This window comes from Emys orbicularis, chromosome 4 (assembly GCF_028017835.1).
Source record: "Emys orbicularis isolate rEmyOrb1 chromosome 4, rEmyOrb1.hap1, whole genome shotgun sequence".
NCBI classification, from domain to species: Eukaryota; Metazoa; Chordata; order Testudines; family Emydidae; genus Emys; species Emys orbicularis.
In genome coordinates, this window is record NC_088686.1 from 129,787,146 (window position 1) to 129,801,588 (window position 14,443).

At 58.7% G+C, this 14,443-nt stretch overlaps 1 protein-coding gene across 2 annotated transcripts in view; it reads right to left on the reverse strand.

Annotated features, from left to right (window-relative positions):
• Positions 1–14,443, reverse strand: part of LOC135877584 (copine-5) — a 178,801-nt gene that overhangs the window by 87,444 nt on the left and 76,914 nt on the right. For both annotated transcript variants that reach the window (XM_065403075.1, XM_065403076.1), the window contains one exon: positions 11,072–11,135. In XM_065403075.1, the coding sequence (XP_065259147.1) occupies positions 11,072–11,135 (64 nt within the window). The remainder of the gene's footprint in view (positions 1–11,071; positions 11,136–14,443) is intronic.

A 14,443-nucleotide genomic window follows, 5' to 3' on the forward strand; every position in this document is an offset into this window, starting at 1 on the left:
CCCAGGCTGGGCTAGCAGGGGCTGTGGGTGGGGAGTGAGGGGCAGCGGCAGAGCTGGGGGGAGCCCAGGGCTGGGCTAGCAGGGGCTGGGGGTTCGGACTGAGGGGCAGCAGCAGAGCTGGGAGGCTGCAGAGGACTGGCACGGTGGGGCAGAGGTTGCTTGTTGATAAAGCAGCAGGACCGTGCAAGGGGAAGTTTCACAGCATTTAAGTCCAGAAGGGCCCTAGACCATCTCCTGGCCGCCTGTGTGGCACAGGCCCCGAATGGCACCCAGCCGCCCCTGCACTGAGCCCAAAGTCTGTCATTAGATCAAAGCATTGCTGTCCTCAGGAACCGAGGGGCCCTACGCTCGAGGCCCCGTCAGTGGCAGCAAATTGATTTGCTGGGATATGCCCAGAGAGTCCCCGTGCTGCAGAGGAAGGCAAACCCCCCGAGGTCCCTGCCCATCTGAGCTGGGAGGAAGTTCCGTGCCGAGCCCACCCTCGCCTGCAGCCAGCAAGCTGGGGCTCCTCACAGCTCCACCAGGAACAACAGAAAGGGGCTGCTGGGCAGGGGCGAGGCTGGTGACTTACATCCCAGTGCAGGAAGCCCAGGAACTGCCATGTAAAGCATCACAGCTGGGCCCTGCGGGAGGCCTGGCCTGAGCATGCGTTATGTGTTTGTGAGGAGACACCAGAGCAGACGTCAGCCTTGGGGGAGGTCCCCTTTCTGGTGGCTGGGGCAGCTCTCGTTAGTACAGGGTCAGCTCCCTCTGTGCATCCCACCCTGCTTGGGACACGCCATGTCGCATGGCAGCCCACAAGGACCAAGCCCCATGTAGCCAGAACGCCCCGAGGCAGCAGCCTAGGCAGCGCCAGCATGCCAGCAGCCTGGGCTGAAAGGGAGATGGAGCCTGGAATCCAGCAGCATCTCTGGGCCTCGGTTGGTGGCAGTCTGGGAAGTTCCTGAGGGCAGCAGAGATGAAGGGGCAGAGGGGCTGGGCTCATACACCTGCTCCCTATCAGGAAGTGGGGGCAGGAGAAACCCTTAACTGTGCATTTCCTGGTTCTCCCACGGCTGAGTTTTGCTCAACTCCATGTTCTGCGGGGGGATGACGTACCACCGAGCTGCCGGCAGGTTTTGCCATTGACTATGAGATGGGGGGTTCGGTGCTGTTGCTGGCTGTAGCGAGGTTAAACGGTCCCTGGAACTGCCACTAGCAGCCTCTGGTTTCCACGAGCTTAGATTGGCCCACGTGGGTCTTTTATTAATAAGCGCATGGCCTATTGTGATCACATGACGCAGCCCCCAGATGAGAGGTCTCCAAGTAGCACCCAGGAACTGCAGGAAGTGGTATTAGTCAGTCAGTAGGGGGCGCTCTCCCCAGGCAGTCAGTGCTGACGCCAATGCCCCAGCGTGGCACTAAGGGGTGCTGTGCTGCTGGAGGGGCTGCCATTTCGACAAGCAGTAAAACTGATCCTTTGGGGATTTTAAAGATCCCCTGGTCGTTTCCCCAGAGAACCCCAGTGTCCTGGCCAAATTCCAGCCTGGGTCCTACTGTGCTGCACCAAATCCCCCCTGCAGCTTCAGCTAGCTCCAGGATCCTTTTCTTCTCTTCCCCTAAGTTGTTGCACAGCGTGGTCATGTGTGGGTGAGCAGCTGCCGTGCTCCGCCCCAGCAATGGCTGCATTTCCACAGTGAGCAAGTGATCCAGCCACTCCATCCCTTTCAGAATACATTTGTGACTGAGCCCGGAGGAGCCCGGTCTAGTGGTTAGAGCAGGGGACTGGGAGGGCTCCTGGGTTCCATCGCTAGCTCTGGTAAGGAGTGTTGTCTGTGCTTAGAGGAGGGGCTTAGCAGTCAGGACTCCTGGATTCCTGGCTCTGCCCTTACTGGTGGGGAGACCGACCTTGGGCAGGTCACTTCCCCTGTGTGCTTGTCTCCCGCTCTGCGTGATGGGGTTTATAATGCTTACCCAAAGCCCTTTGAGCCTTCCACAGGAAAGGTGCTATAGACCTGTGACATGTTATTACAATAATCCTGGGGAATCGGCCCCGGGGCTGCTGAACCAAGCGCCAAGGCAGCAGAAACTGACAGCGGGGAGAGACTGCAAATGCAGGGCTGGCTGGCTGGCTGCTCCCTGAGCACTGCCTCCCGTTACAGACGCCCTGGAGCAGGGGTGGGTAAACTACAGCCTGGGGGCCGCATCTGGCCTTTCAGACGTTTTAATCCGGCCTCGAGTTCCCACCGGGGAGCGGGGTCCGGGGCTTGTCCAGCTCCAGCTGGGGAGCGGGGTTGGGGGCTTGCCCCGCTCTGCACATGCCATGGATCTGTGCGGCTCCCAGAAGCAGCGGCATGTCCCCCCTCTGGCTCCTACACGTAGAGGCAGCCATGGGGCTTCGCACACTGCCCCCACCCCAAGCGCCGCCCCCGCAGCTCCCATTGGTCAGGAATCACAGCCAATGGGAGATGCAAGGGTGGCACCTGCGGACGGGGCCCTGTGCAGAGCCGCCTGGCCGCACCTCCATGTAGGAGCCGGAGGGGGGTGCATGCTGTGACGAACTGGGACTGTTCTTAATGTGGTCTTTGAATGCTGAGTGGGGAGTGTTGGCTGGGAAGGCAGGGGAGGTTGGCTAGGACGGTCTGCATTGGGGGATGGGAGACTGGCCTTGAGGGAAGATACCTGAGCATGTAACATGAGAACCCAGGAAGGGGTTAGAGGCCAGGTGACACCTTTGCCCGGGAAACTGAACAAAGGCTGTGGGAGGGGTCGCCGAAGGGAGAGTTTCAGGAGCTGGCTGGTGGAATGGCTGGGAGGCAGACAGGGCTCTGACCTCCCAAGGGGGCTGTGGGGCCCTGGGACCCCAAGATGGACCTAACTGGGGGGGATCCTGTTGTCTGTGCCTGCAAGACCTGTCTTGGACTGTGTTCCTGTCATCTAAATAAACCTTCTGCTTTACTGGCTGGCTGAGAGTCATGGTGAATCGCAGGAAGCCGGGGGTGCAGGGCCCTGAGCCCCCCCACACTCCGTGACACATGCTGCTGTTTCCGGGAGCTGCTTGAGGTAAGCGCCTCCCGGAGCCTGCACCCTCCAGCACCCCAACCTCCTCCCCATCCCTTATCCTCCTCCTGCCCTCTGAACCCCTCAGTCCCAGCCTGAAGCACCCTCCTGCACCCCCAACCCCTCATCCCCAGCCCCATCCCAGAACCCTCACCCCCCCACACACCCCAACTCCCTGCCCCAGCCTGGAACCCCCTCCCACATCCTGAATTCCTCATTTTTGGCCCCACCCCAGAGCCTGCTCCCCCAGCCAGAGCCCTCACTCCCTCCCACACTCCAACCCCCAATTTCGTGAGCATTCCTGGCCCACCATACAATTTCCATACCCAGATGTGGCCCTTCGGCCAAAAAGTTTGTCCACCCCTGCCCTGGAGCCTGGCAGAGACCCCCGGACAGTGGAAGGCAGCCTTGGAGAAGGGGCTGTGCGGAGCATCTGTTACCCCCATGGTGCCACTCTCCCTAGTGACTGCAGCAAAAGTTGCCATGGGGGGTGCAGTCCGGTCCAGTGTTGGGCGGGAAGCAGTGGTGCCCTCTGCCCCTCATCTGAACACCTGCTCAGTGCGGAGGCCGATGGGAGCTGCAAGCCCCCAGCTCCCGTTGGGATAGGACGGATCCTTTAAAGGCCCCTAGAGCGACCCCACTGCCCCGGCTGCTGGGCCAGCTGCCACACACTGTGTGGGCTCTGGCACCAGCCCCTCAGCGTGACGGGGAAGGGAGCAGAGGTAGCACTTTCCACACCCCCATGCTGGCTGGACACCCCATCCAATGCCCGCAAGGCACCAGCACCATTGGCTGCCTGTGAAAGCTGCCCGCCAGTCTCAACCCTGCTCCTCTGCTGGGCTCTGCGCGGGATAGAGAAGGTGCCTCTCTCCAACAGATCCAAACCCCGAGGAGGTGTCGCCGTCCCTGGCCAGGGCTGGGTGAGGTGCAGCCCTGATGGGAGCTGCTTCACCCTCTGCCACGATTTGTGATCTTCACACCAGCTGGCAGGCTGGCCTCAGCCACTGGGCCCGATTCCCCCCCTCATCACCCTGATGTAAATCAGGAGTGACTCCACCGGGCCTGATTCCCCCCCCTCATCACCCTGATGTAAATCAGGAGTGACTCCACCGGGCCCGATTCCTCCCTCATCATCCCGGTGTCAATCAGGAGTGACTCCACCAGGCCCGATTCCCCCCTCATCACCCCAGTGTAAATCAGGCGTGACTCCACCGGGCCCGATTCCCCCCTCATCACCCCAGTGTAAATCAGGAGTGACTCCACCGGGCCCGATTCCCCCCTCATCACCCTGATGTAAATGAGGAGTGACTCCACCGGGCCCGATTCCTCCCTCATCACCCCGGTGTCCATCAGGAGTGACTCCACCGGGCCCGATTCCCCCCTCATCACCCCGATGTCAATCAGGAGTGACTCCACCGGGCCCGATTCCTCCCTCATCACCCCGGTGTCAATGAGGAGTGACTCCACTGGGCCCGATTCCCCCCTCCAGTGTAAATCAGGAGTGACGTTACTGAAGTCAGTGGTGCCACAGAGGTGTCAAACGTGCGGGAATGAGAGGAGAATATGGCCCCAGTCGAGCGGCTCAGCCTGCAGTGTCAGCCCCATCTGCGCACAGGGGAGCGAATTCCTCTGTGCAGCAGAACAGCTGGCAGGGCTGCTTTGTATTCGCTCCAGCAGGTTCCTGTAAGGGAGGGGATGCAGGTGTCTGGGCTAGTGCGTGGGAGCCGGGGCATGGAGGATGTGTCCAGTGTGGTGGGGGAGGCGTGTGAGCACGTGTACAAACACGTGTAGAACGTGCACACAGGAGAGCGTGCCAGTGTGGATCCTTTGTGGGGCATGTTTGTGACTGTGTGTGACTGTGAAATGGGTGTAGGTGTGTGCCTCTGTGTAGGTGGTGTTCAGAGTGGGTGTGTCTGTGGGGCCAGCAATTGGCTGTTTGGGGGCCATGTGCCCATGTGGGAGTTGCCTTGGGCTGAGTTCGGAGCTGTCCGGGTTTCCCTGTGGAGCGGAGGGTGCACATGGCCTGGCTGCGGCCCCCAGCATGCAGCAATGCAGCAGTTGGTGATGACAGACGGGCTGGCTCCCAAGGAGCGGTCACCGAGGGTCACACTCTGCTAGCTTGTGCCAGCTGCCTCCTGCTGCATTCGTGGGTAGCCCCGTCTGTGTCTCCTGGGCACAGGCACGAGCTGCCAGGAGCAGTCTGCTCCCGGAGAGGCAGGGTCTGCCTGAGCAGGAGAGCCCGTGGGGGCGCTCCTCCACGGCCCGGGCAGCCAGGCAGGGCTCTGAGCTGGGGACAGGACCCTGAACAAAAGAGCCGCCAGCTCCCCATGGAAGACAGTGGGGCACTTCATGGCACAGGGGCTGCACTGATGGAGGAGACAAGCCCTGGGAGCCTGCCTGAGCCGGGCTAGACACCAAATGGGCACCTAATGCGCTGTCTGCACACTCGTACCTGCAGATCGCCTCACACACACACACACACACACACACACACACGTACCCACACACCGCTACACACAGACACACACGCACACCACTACACACACACACACACACCGCTACACACACATCCACACATGCACACCACTACACACACACACACACCTGCACACCAGTACACACACACACATACCCGCACACCGCTACACACACATCCACACACGCACACCACTACACACACACTCGTACCTGCAGATCGCCACACACACACAAGTACCCACACACCACTACACACACATCCACACACGCACACCACTACACACACACACACACGTACTTGCAGATCACCTCACACACACACACACGTACCCACACACCGCTACACACATCCACACATGCACACCACTACACACACACACCTGCACACCAGTACACACACACACGTACCCGCACACCACTACACATACATCCACACACGCACACCACTACACACACACTCGTACCTGCAGATCGCCACACACACACACGTACCCACACACCGCTACACACACACTCAGACCTGCACACCACTACACACACACATAACTGCATATTGCTACACACACACACACACACGTACCCACACACCGCTACACACACATACACACATGCACACCACTACACACACTCGTACCTGCACACCACAAGTAACTGCACATTGCTACACACACACACACACGTACCCACACACCACTACACACACGTGTACCCACACAGCTCCCCCCACACATACTCTTTCCCACTCACTGCCACACACACACACACACTCGTACCCATTCACCGCTATACACACACTCCTACCCACACACACACTTGTACCCGCACACCACTACACACACACACACCACTACACACACACTCATACCTGCACACCACTACACACACACTCGTAACTGCACATTGCTACACACACACACATACTTGTACCCGCTCACTGCTACACACGCACACTCGTATCGATTCACTGCTACACACATGCACATACTTGTACCCGCTCACTGCTACACACACACACTCACACACTCGGACCTGCTCGCTTGCTGGGTTATCTCAGGGGAGCCATTCCCTGGGCGGCACAGCTGGCTCCTCAGGCGGGTGCCCCACGGCCCGGCTCAGAGGAATAGACTGGATTTCCGGAGCCCCGGAGCAGAGCTTGCCGCTCAGAAGCGCCAGCACCCACAGCCACAGCAGGACTTAGGGGCTGCAGAAGGGTGGACATGCCGCTGGCGAAGCCCTTGTGGCTGGCTGTGCCTCATCTAGCGCCCCTGCTGACAGCTGCTCCAGCCCCGTGGTGGTTGCCTCTTCCCGTGACAGCCTTTGGCCAAGTCTCTCCCAGTCCCCCCCACCAGGGTAACAATCTAACAAATAATTCCAAGCCCTTGTGTGAGCTCTCAGCCCCGACACTGGGCCAGAGGTCCTTCCGCCCCTTGTCTCAGGGCTTCACAGGGCTTCCATCTGCCAAGCTCCACGGTTCTCAAGGTTCACCCTCCTTTCAGGGCAGGGGCTCGCAGGGTCCCCCTGGAGTCCACCGACGAGTCCCCCCAACACAAACTGAAACCACTTCTGCCTCTCTAGGCTGAAACACCTGTTCCTCTTGAGTTTCCCCTGCTGCGCCCCTCAGCTGAATGTCTCCCCGGGCCAGAGCTGGCACCACCGCAGCTTGCTCCACCCTGGTGGCTTCTCCAACTCTCCTGGCCTCTCGCCAGGTTCTTCACTTGAGAGACAATCCCAGGGCCAGCCAGGCTTCCTCTCCGACCCTGCCAGCCTCTCCCCTGCCAAGGGAGGGAGAGCAGCAGCCCTGCCCACCCCCTGCAGCCCTCTTCTGCTCTGGGTAACCACCCAGCTCCTCCCCCAGCAGGGCTCATCTGGAACTGTGCGTGGCCCACGCTCCAATTAACTCTTTCAGAGCCACCCCGCACACCCAGACTGTGACTCACTGAAGCCAATGGGCCGGAGCCCCTTGGCTGGTGCCCATGGGACTCTGCTATCAACTGTGACACAGCTGTGCCGATCATGCCAGCCGAGGCTCCAGCCCCGGAACCACCTGGTTCTGGTGCAGACTAACTGCCGTGCTGCAGAAAAGCTGTATCCCGACGCATCGGGGATTTGATTTGGAGAGGCTACTTGTGTGGATGACAATGCACCCCCAGGAAAGCTGGTGGTTGCATTCGATTTCGGGCTTGGCTAGATGAACAGTTACTGTGTGCCAAGCAGGGGCGTCAATCAACAGTGCACCAGCCCACTACGCACTAACCGGTCCTCTGATCCCCTCCTGTTTCGAAGTGGGTGGATCAAAGCTCGCTAGGGAACTGTGACGTTGCACTCCATATGTTTTATGGAAATATGCTAATGAGCGTGAATATAATGTAACTGGAATATGCTTGTAAGGTATCATTACAAAGGTTATAATCTACTGAGTGTGTTCATCCTATTTGTATGCATGTATCATTCTTGTATCTGAAGCTAGAAATATAAAGTATAACTCTGAGGTACTATTGTAATTATGCAAAGCGTGCGCCATTGATGATGGTTTAGAATCTTGATGGCTCCCATTGACTAGGACAATTGGTTGTAAATGACTCTGTTTACTTGTAAGCCTTCCTGTGTTCAGTAAGCCAGCCCAGGAAGAATGGTGGAATCCATCTTAAACCTGGCGCTTTTCCATGTAGAAGGAGGGGTGGGGATCCAGAGAGACAAAAGATTCCTGCCTTGTGCCAAAGCTATAAAAGGGGGTGGAAGAGAACACAGGATGGTCCAAGTCATGAGAAAGCCCCTGCTTTTCACCTAAGATTCCTGCTGGAACTAACCAGGACTGTACCAGGGGAAAGGACTGGGCCCAGACCAGGAAGGAGTCTAATCTGTGAAAGAAGCTTATTGGAACATCTCTGAGGGTGAGATTTACCTGTAAATAGTTTCTTAATGTATTAGGCGTAGACTTGCGTGTTTTGTTTTATTTTACTTGGTAACTTACTTTGTTCTGTCTGTTATTACTTGAAACCACTTAAATCCTACTTTTTATACTTTATAAAATCACTTTTGTTTATTAGTAAACCCAGAGTAAGTGATTAATACCTGGGGGAGCAAACAGCTGTGCATATCTCTCTATCAGTGTTATAGAGGGCGGACAATTTATGAGTTTATCCCGTATAAGCTTCATACAGAGTAAAACGGATTTATTTGGGGTTTGGATCCCATTGGGAACTGGGTGTCTGGATGCTGGAGATAGGTGACCTGCTAAGCAGTTTTTGGTTAAAGTCTGCAGCTTTGGGGGCATGGACCAGACCTGGGTCTGTATTGCAGCAGGCTAGCGTGTCTGGCTCAACAAGGCAGGGTTCTGGAGTCCCTCCATCCATCCATCCTCAAACACTCCGTCCATCCCCATATGTGTAACCAAAAACTCCATCCATCCCCATACACCCCATCCATCCATCCCCATACACCCCATCCATCCATTTATCTCCATACACCGCTCATATCTATCCCCATACACCTCTCTCATACATCCATCCCCATTCATCCATCCATCCCCATACATCCCATCCATTCATTTATCTCCATACACCGCATCTGTCTATCCACATACACCTCTCTCATCCATCCATCGCCATACACCCCATCCATCCATCCTTCCATCCATCCATCCCTATACACCCCATCCATCTATCTATCTAATCTATTGATAGATCTATCCCCATACACCGCATCTATCTATCACCTACCTACATTCACCACCATGCATGGAAAGCTGCAGTGAGTCATGCAAAGAACCTGTAGGTCAAGCAAAGATGCTGGCGACAGGTGGAGAGCGGTAGCCATGCATGGGAAAATGGCTGTTCTGCACAGAATGGTGGACAGTCCAGACTGGGAAGAAGAACCAAGGAAGAGGCAGCGTTGCATGGAGAGAAGAGGCCATGCATGCCCCAGTGATGGGGGAAGCAGCAAGCCAGAGGGCAGGACCCTGGTGCACAGGGCCACCAGTGAGCCCTGCTGGAGAAGCACTGATGTGCTGAGCTGACCATGCTTTGGAGCCTGGGTGGGACCTGGGTATGCTCCATGTCCTGCCGTGGACAGCCCTGAGCTTTGCAGTAGGGGGATATAAATCAGTGTTACTCAATGGACTGCAGCAGTGTGAGGTCGATTTACACCAGCTGATTTACAAACCCATCCTCAGGGACTGCCAACATCTCTGCAACGGAGAGAGGGGCACTGGCAGAGCTGGGTGTGGGGAGTCCAGGGTTGGGCTAGCAGGAGGCTGTGGGTCAGGACTGAGGGGCACCAGCAGATCTGTGCCGGGGGAAGCTTGCCTGGCCCTTGCTTGCGTTCTGCCCGCCTCTCAGAGCATTATGTTCAGCCACAAATATTTAATAAGAGAACAAAGCAAAACAAGTAAAAGCCCTGACTGCGCAATATTCCTCATGCCGTCCCCTCCCCCTCCTGGGCCTTTCTGCTTGGCGAGATTAAGTGATCAAATATTAATCAGGAGTAATTATCCCTCCTCAGGCACCGCTCTCCTCCCGCAATGTGTGTTCCCAACCCGGCTCTGCTCCCCGCAACCCCTGCCCCTCAGCTTCCCAGCCGGCATGGAGCCCCACCGCGGGTCACCGGCTGGGGTCAGGCTGGAGCGCGGAGCTGGCGACTGTGCGCGTGGAAAGCAGCTGCTGAAGATTGAGGAGACGGGAGCAGGTGATGGGCTAGGGCTTCTCAATCCATGCAGGGGGAGAGAGGGGATCGGGGCCATGCCAGGAAGGCCGCACAGCACAGGACAGCACTGGGGGAAGATACCATGAGGGAGTCTCCCTGCCCCCTAGCACTACACGGCGGCACTGGGGCAGCCCATGGGGTGGGTAAACCAACCTCAGCTGAACGCCACGTTCCCCAAACGAGACATGGATAAACTCGGTTCCCGCTCGACGACACTACTGGGGTCAGCATGGACTGCGAGGGGAGAGCGCCCCCTGCTGGCCCCCGCACCCTATAGCACAGCGCCCCTAGCACCGTCCTGGGGTCAGCACGGACTGCGAGGGGAGAGCGCCCCCTGCTGGCCCCCGCGCCCTATAGCACAGTGCCCCTAGCACCGTTCTGGGGCCAGCACGGACTGCAAGGGGAAAGCGCCACCTGCTGGCCCCCCACGCCCTATAGCACAGCGCCCCTAGCACTGCCCGGGGGCCAGCATGGACTGCTAGGGGAGAGCGCCCCCTACTGAACCACCCACCTCACTCCCTGCAGACACTGGGTTTCCTTGGGAAAGGTCTCCCATCCCAGCAGTGACCCGACCAGACCCCCTGCCAGCACATGGGATCCGCTGTGCTCCTGGGGGTGGGGGATGTGTGACGTGTACATGCCCATGGGTGGGAACTCAGCACAGGTCCTTCTTCCCCTCCAGGACCCAGCCTGTCCCGAGGACAGACTCCTCCATCTGCTTCCCCACCTCCCCTTGGGACCCTGCCCAGTGGAATCCCACCCCAGGCGGGTTCTGGGAGTCTCCCACAGCTGCCAGGTGCCCTCCTGCCAGTGCCGGTGAGACCCGCTGGGCGGCACAGCAGCCACAACTCACCCGGCAGTTGCCCAGTTCCTCGGCCGACAGGATGATGGTGCCACACTTTTTCCCTGGAATCCCACTGCAGAAGAAAAGAGAGGGGGTCTGAGCCACTGGGCTGGCCCTGCCCAGAGAGCACCCCCCAACCCTGGGCTGGCCCTGCCCCAAGGTCACCCCCTGGGTCCTGGCCACCGGCCCCGCACACTGCTCCCCGGCTGCTGGCTCTGTGCCTGGGGCCCTGCGCCCGGGACTCCGCTGCCCGGCCCTGCACCTGAGGCTCTGCTCCCTGGCCCCGTGCCCACCCCCACCTGTGGCCCCAGTCTTGGCCCCCTTACCCCTGTCTGGGTCCCCCGCTCCCAGAGACATGGCCCTGCTCCCGGACCCAGCTCTGGGAGCTGGGTGGGTGTGGTCAGGGGTAAGGGGGGGCATGAGGTAAAAAGTAAAAACTGCTTTCAGCACCCCCACCATATTAAAAAAAAGTGTTCCAGCACCACTGCCCGGCCCTGGGCTGGCATTTGGGGGGCTGTAATCCAGCGCACTGTGTCTGCGCCATACCTGCCTGCCCAGTTACTGGGTAGCGCACTTCCCCACCCCACCTGGCCTTGTCTGCACCAGGACGCCCCCGAGGTGTCGCTCCCCGGGGTGCAGCCCTGGAACAGACAGGGCTCAGGCTGTTCTCGCCCTGCGTGCTGGGTGCCCTGCACTGGCATTAGCTCCAGCTGGGCCCTGGGCAGTGTCACCCTGTAGAGGGGTTTGGCCGGGGCTCGTCCCTCTCCGGGGCGGCGGGGAACCACACCGCCTCCCTACTTCCTTTCAGTTGTGACGGGGAATTAGCCTGGCCGCGGGGGTCTTGCGCTGCGGCAGCAGTAGAGGCAAAACATAACAGTTATTCACACCCGGTCGGCGGGCAGTAGTGAGTCACGGGCTCAGGTCCTCAGCCAGGAGCTGAGCAACTCTTATATAATGAGCAGGCCCCGGCCCTGGGGCGGAGCAACAAAGAGTCAATGGCTCAGGCCCTCAGGCAGGGGCTGAGCAAACAGGTAAACAGCAGGCCCAGGCTCCTGGCTCCGAAGGGCCTGCGAGAGGGGGAGACTGACACCCACAAGTTGGGTGGCAGGGGGGACGCAGGCCCACCCACTCCACTGCGTCCCAGCCCGGGGCCCTAGCAGCGGTAGAAGACCTGCTGCGGTGTCAGTGGGATCCCGGCCACAACACACTGACATTGGCTCTGGCAGTGCTGCAGCCAGACTAGGGTCGGCTGCCCCCGGGCTACTTCCTAACTCCCCCTCTAGAGGTACCTGGGTCCGGACGGTGTCCTCCAAGGGGTCAAGCACCATGGGCCCCTCAGGGTAACTGGCAAGCGGTAGGCTTGGCAGCTCCTCTGGGTAACTTGCGAGGGGCAGGCTTGACAGCTCCTCTGGGCTCTGGTCGTCATCAGATATCAGCTGGTCCAGCCAGTCTTCGGGTTGGCCACCGATTGCCGGGGTCTCCCAACCAGGAGCTAGGCCACAGGCGTCTGGCCTCTCCGGTGGCTGTTCTTCTAGTGAGCTCTGGGGTTGGGCTTTTATACTTCCTGTCCTGCGCCTTGACCTCTGGGGGGCGGGCACAGGATTCACTGGCTCCGCCCACTTTGGTGTCTGGAGAGGCTCGTCCCTCTCTGGGGCGGCGGGGAACCACACCAACTCACTACACACACACACCCCTCAAGTCTGGCTCCCGCTCATCGGGGCCAGACCCTTCCAAACCTCCCAGGCAGGACAGAAAGTCTGCATTCGCGTGGTCCTTACCCACCCTATGGCGAACAGTAAAAGCATAGGGCTGTAGTGCCAGGTACCAGCGCATTATTCTCTTATTATTATTTTTCATTTTGGCCAGCCACTGTAGCGAGGCGTGGTCGGTGACCAATGTGAACGGGGCCCCGAGGATGTAATAACGCAAGGCGTCACAAGCCCATTTCACTGCAAGGGCCTCCTTCTCTACCACCGCATAGTTATTCTCCCATGGAAACAATTTCTGGCTAATGTACAAGACTGGGTGTTCTTCTCCATCAATCTCCTGGGACAGGACGGCCCCAAGTCCTACCTCCGAGGCATCCGTCTGGAGGATGAACTCCCAGTCGAAGTCTGGGCTATATAGGACCAGTTCGTGGCAGAGATTCTCTTTGAGTGTCTGAAAGGCATCTTCGCACTCCGGGGTCCAAACTACATGCCAGGGGCTGTCCTTGGTCAAAAGCCCAGTCAAGGGGGCTGCAATAGACGCAAAGCGGGGAATAAACCACTGATAGTAGCCGGCAAGTCCCAGAAACTGGCGCACTTGGCGCTTCGTGGTGGGAGGTGGGCAGGCCGCCAGGGCCTGAACCTTTCCCACGCGGGGCTTCACTTGTCCTCTCCCGCTGGTATACTCAAGATATGTGGTCTCTTGCCATCCAATGCAGCATTTTTTTGGATTGGCCGTCAAACCAGCTGCCCGCAGGGACCTCAGGACCGCAGCTACCCACTCTAGGTGGTCCTCCCAATGGCAGCTGTAAACAACCACATCATCTAGGTATGCTGCAGCGTACTCTCGGTGGGGTTGGAGGAGGTGTACATCAGCCATTGAAACGTTGCCAGGGCCCCATGGAGGCCGAAGGGCATTTGAGTAAACTGATACAGGCCCGTGGGGGTGGCAAATGCGGTCTTTTCCCTGAGGCGGGGCCGAGGGGGATCTGCCAGTATCCTTTGCTCAGATCGAGGGTGGTGAGGAAGCGGGCCTCTCCCAACCGTTCATCTACCCAGGGCATTGGATACGCATTGAACTTTGAAATGGCATTGACGCGTTGGAAGTCGATACAGAAATGCCGTGTGCCATCGGGCTTGGGTACCAGCACTACTGGGCTGCGCCATTCGTTCTGCAATGGTTCAATGACTCCCAGGTCTAGCATAGCCTGTACTTCCTCCTCAACGACTTGCCGCATGCGGTGCGGCAAGGGCCTGATCGACTCCCGGATCACCACCCCAGGCTCCGTCTGAATGGTATGATGAACTAGGGTCGTGTAGCCCAGTTGGACTGTGAAGGTTCATGGGAACGCCTGCAGGAGGCACTGGGTCTGCTTACGTTGCTCCTCAGTAAGTGTGTCCTCGAGCTGGGGTCCGGCGGGGTCCTCTGTCAGGGGTACACGGGGGCCCAGCTCTTGCTCCGGCGGGTGGGGTTAATTAAAAGGCTCTCTCACTCCCACTAGGGATTTAGAAGGTTGACAAGGTATCGTTGAGATTTCTTGCGCCGGTCGGGCTGGTTGATCTCATAGGTGACGGGCCCGACCTTTCGGACCACCTCATAAGGCCCTTGCCAATGGGCCAGTAGCTTTGACTCGCTTGAGGGCAGGAGGAGCAGAACCCGATCGCCTGGTCTGAA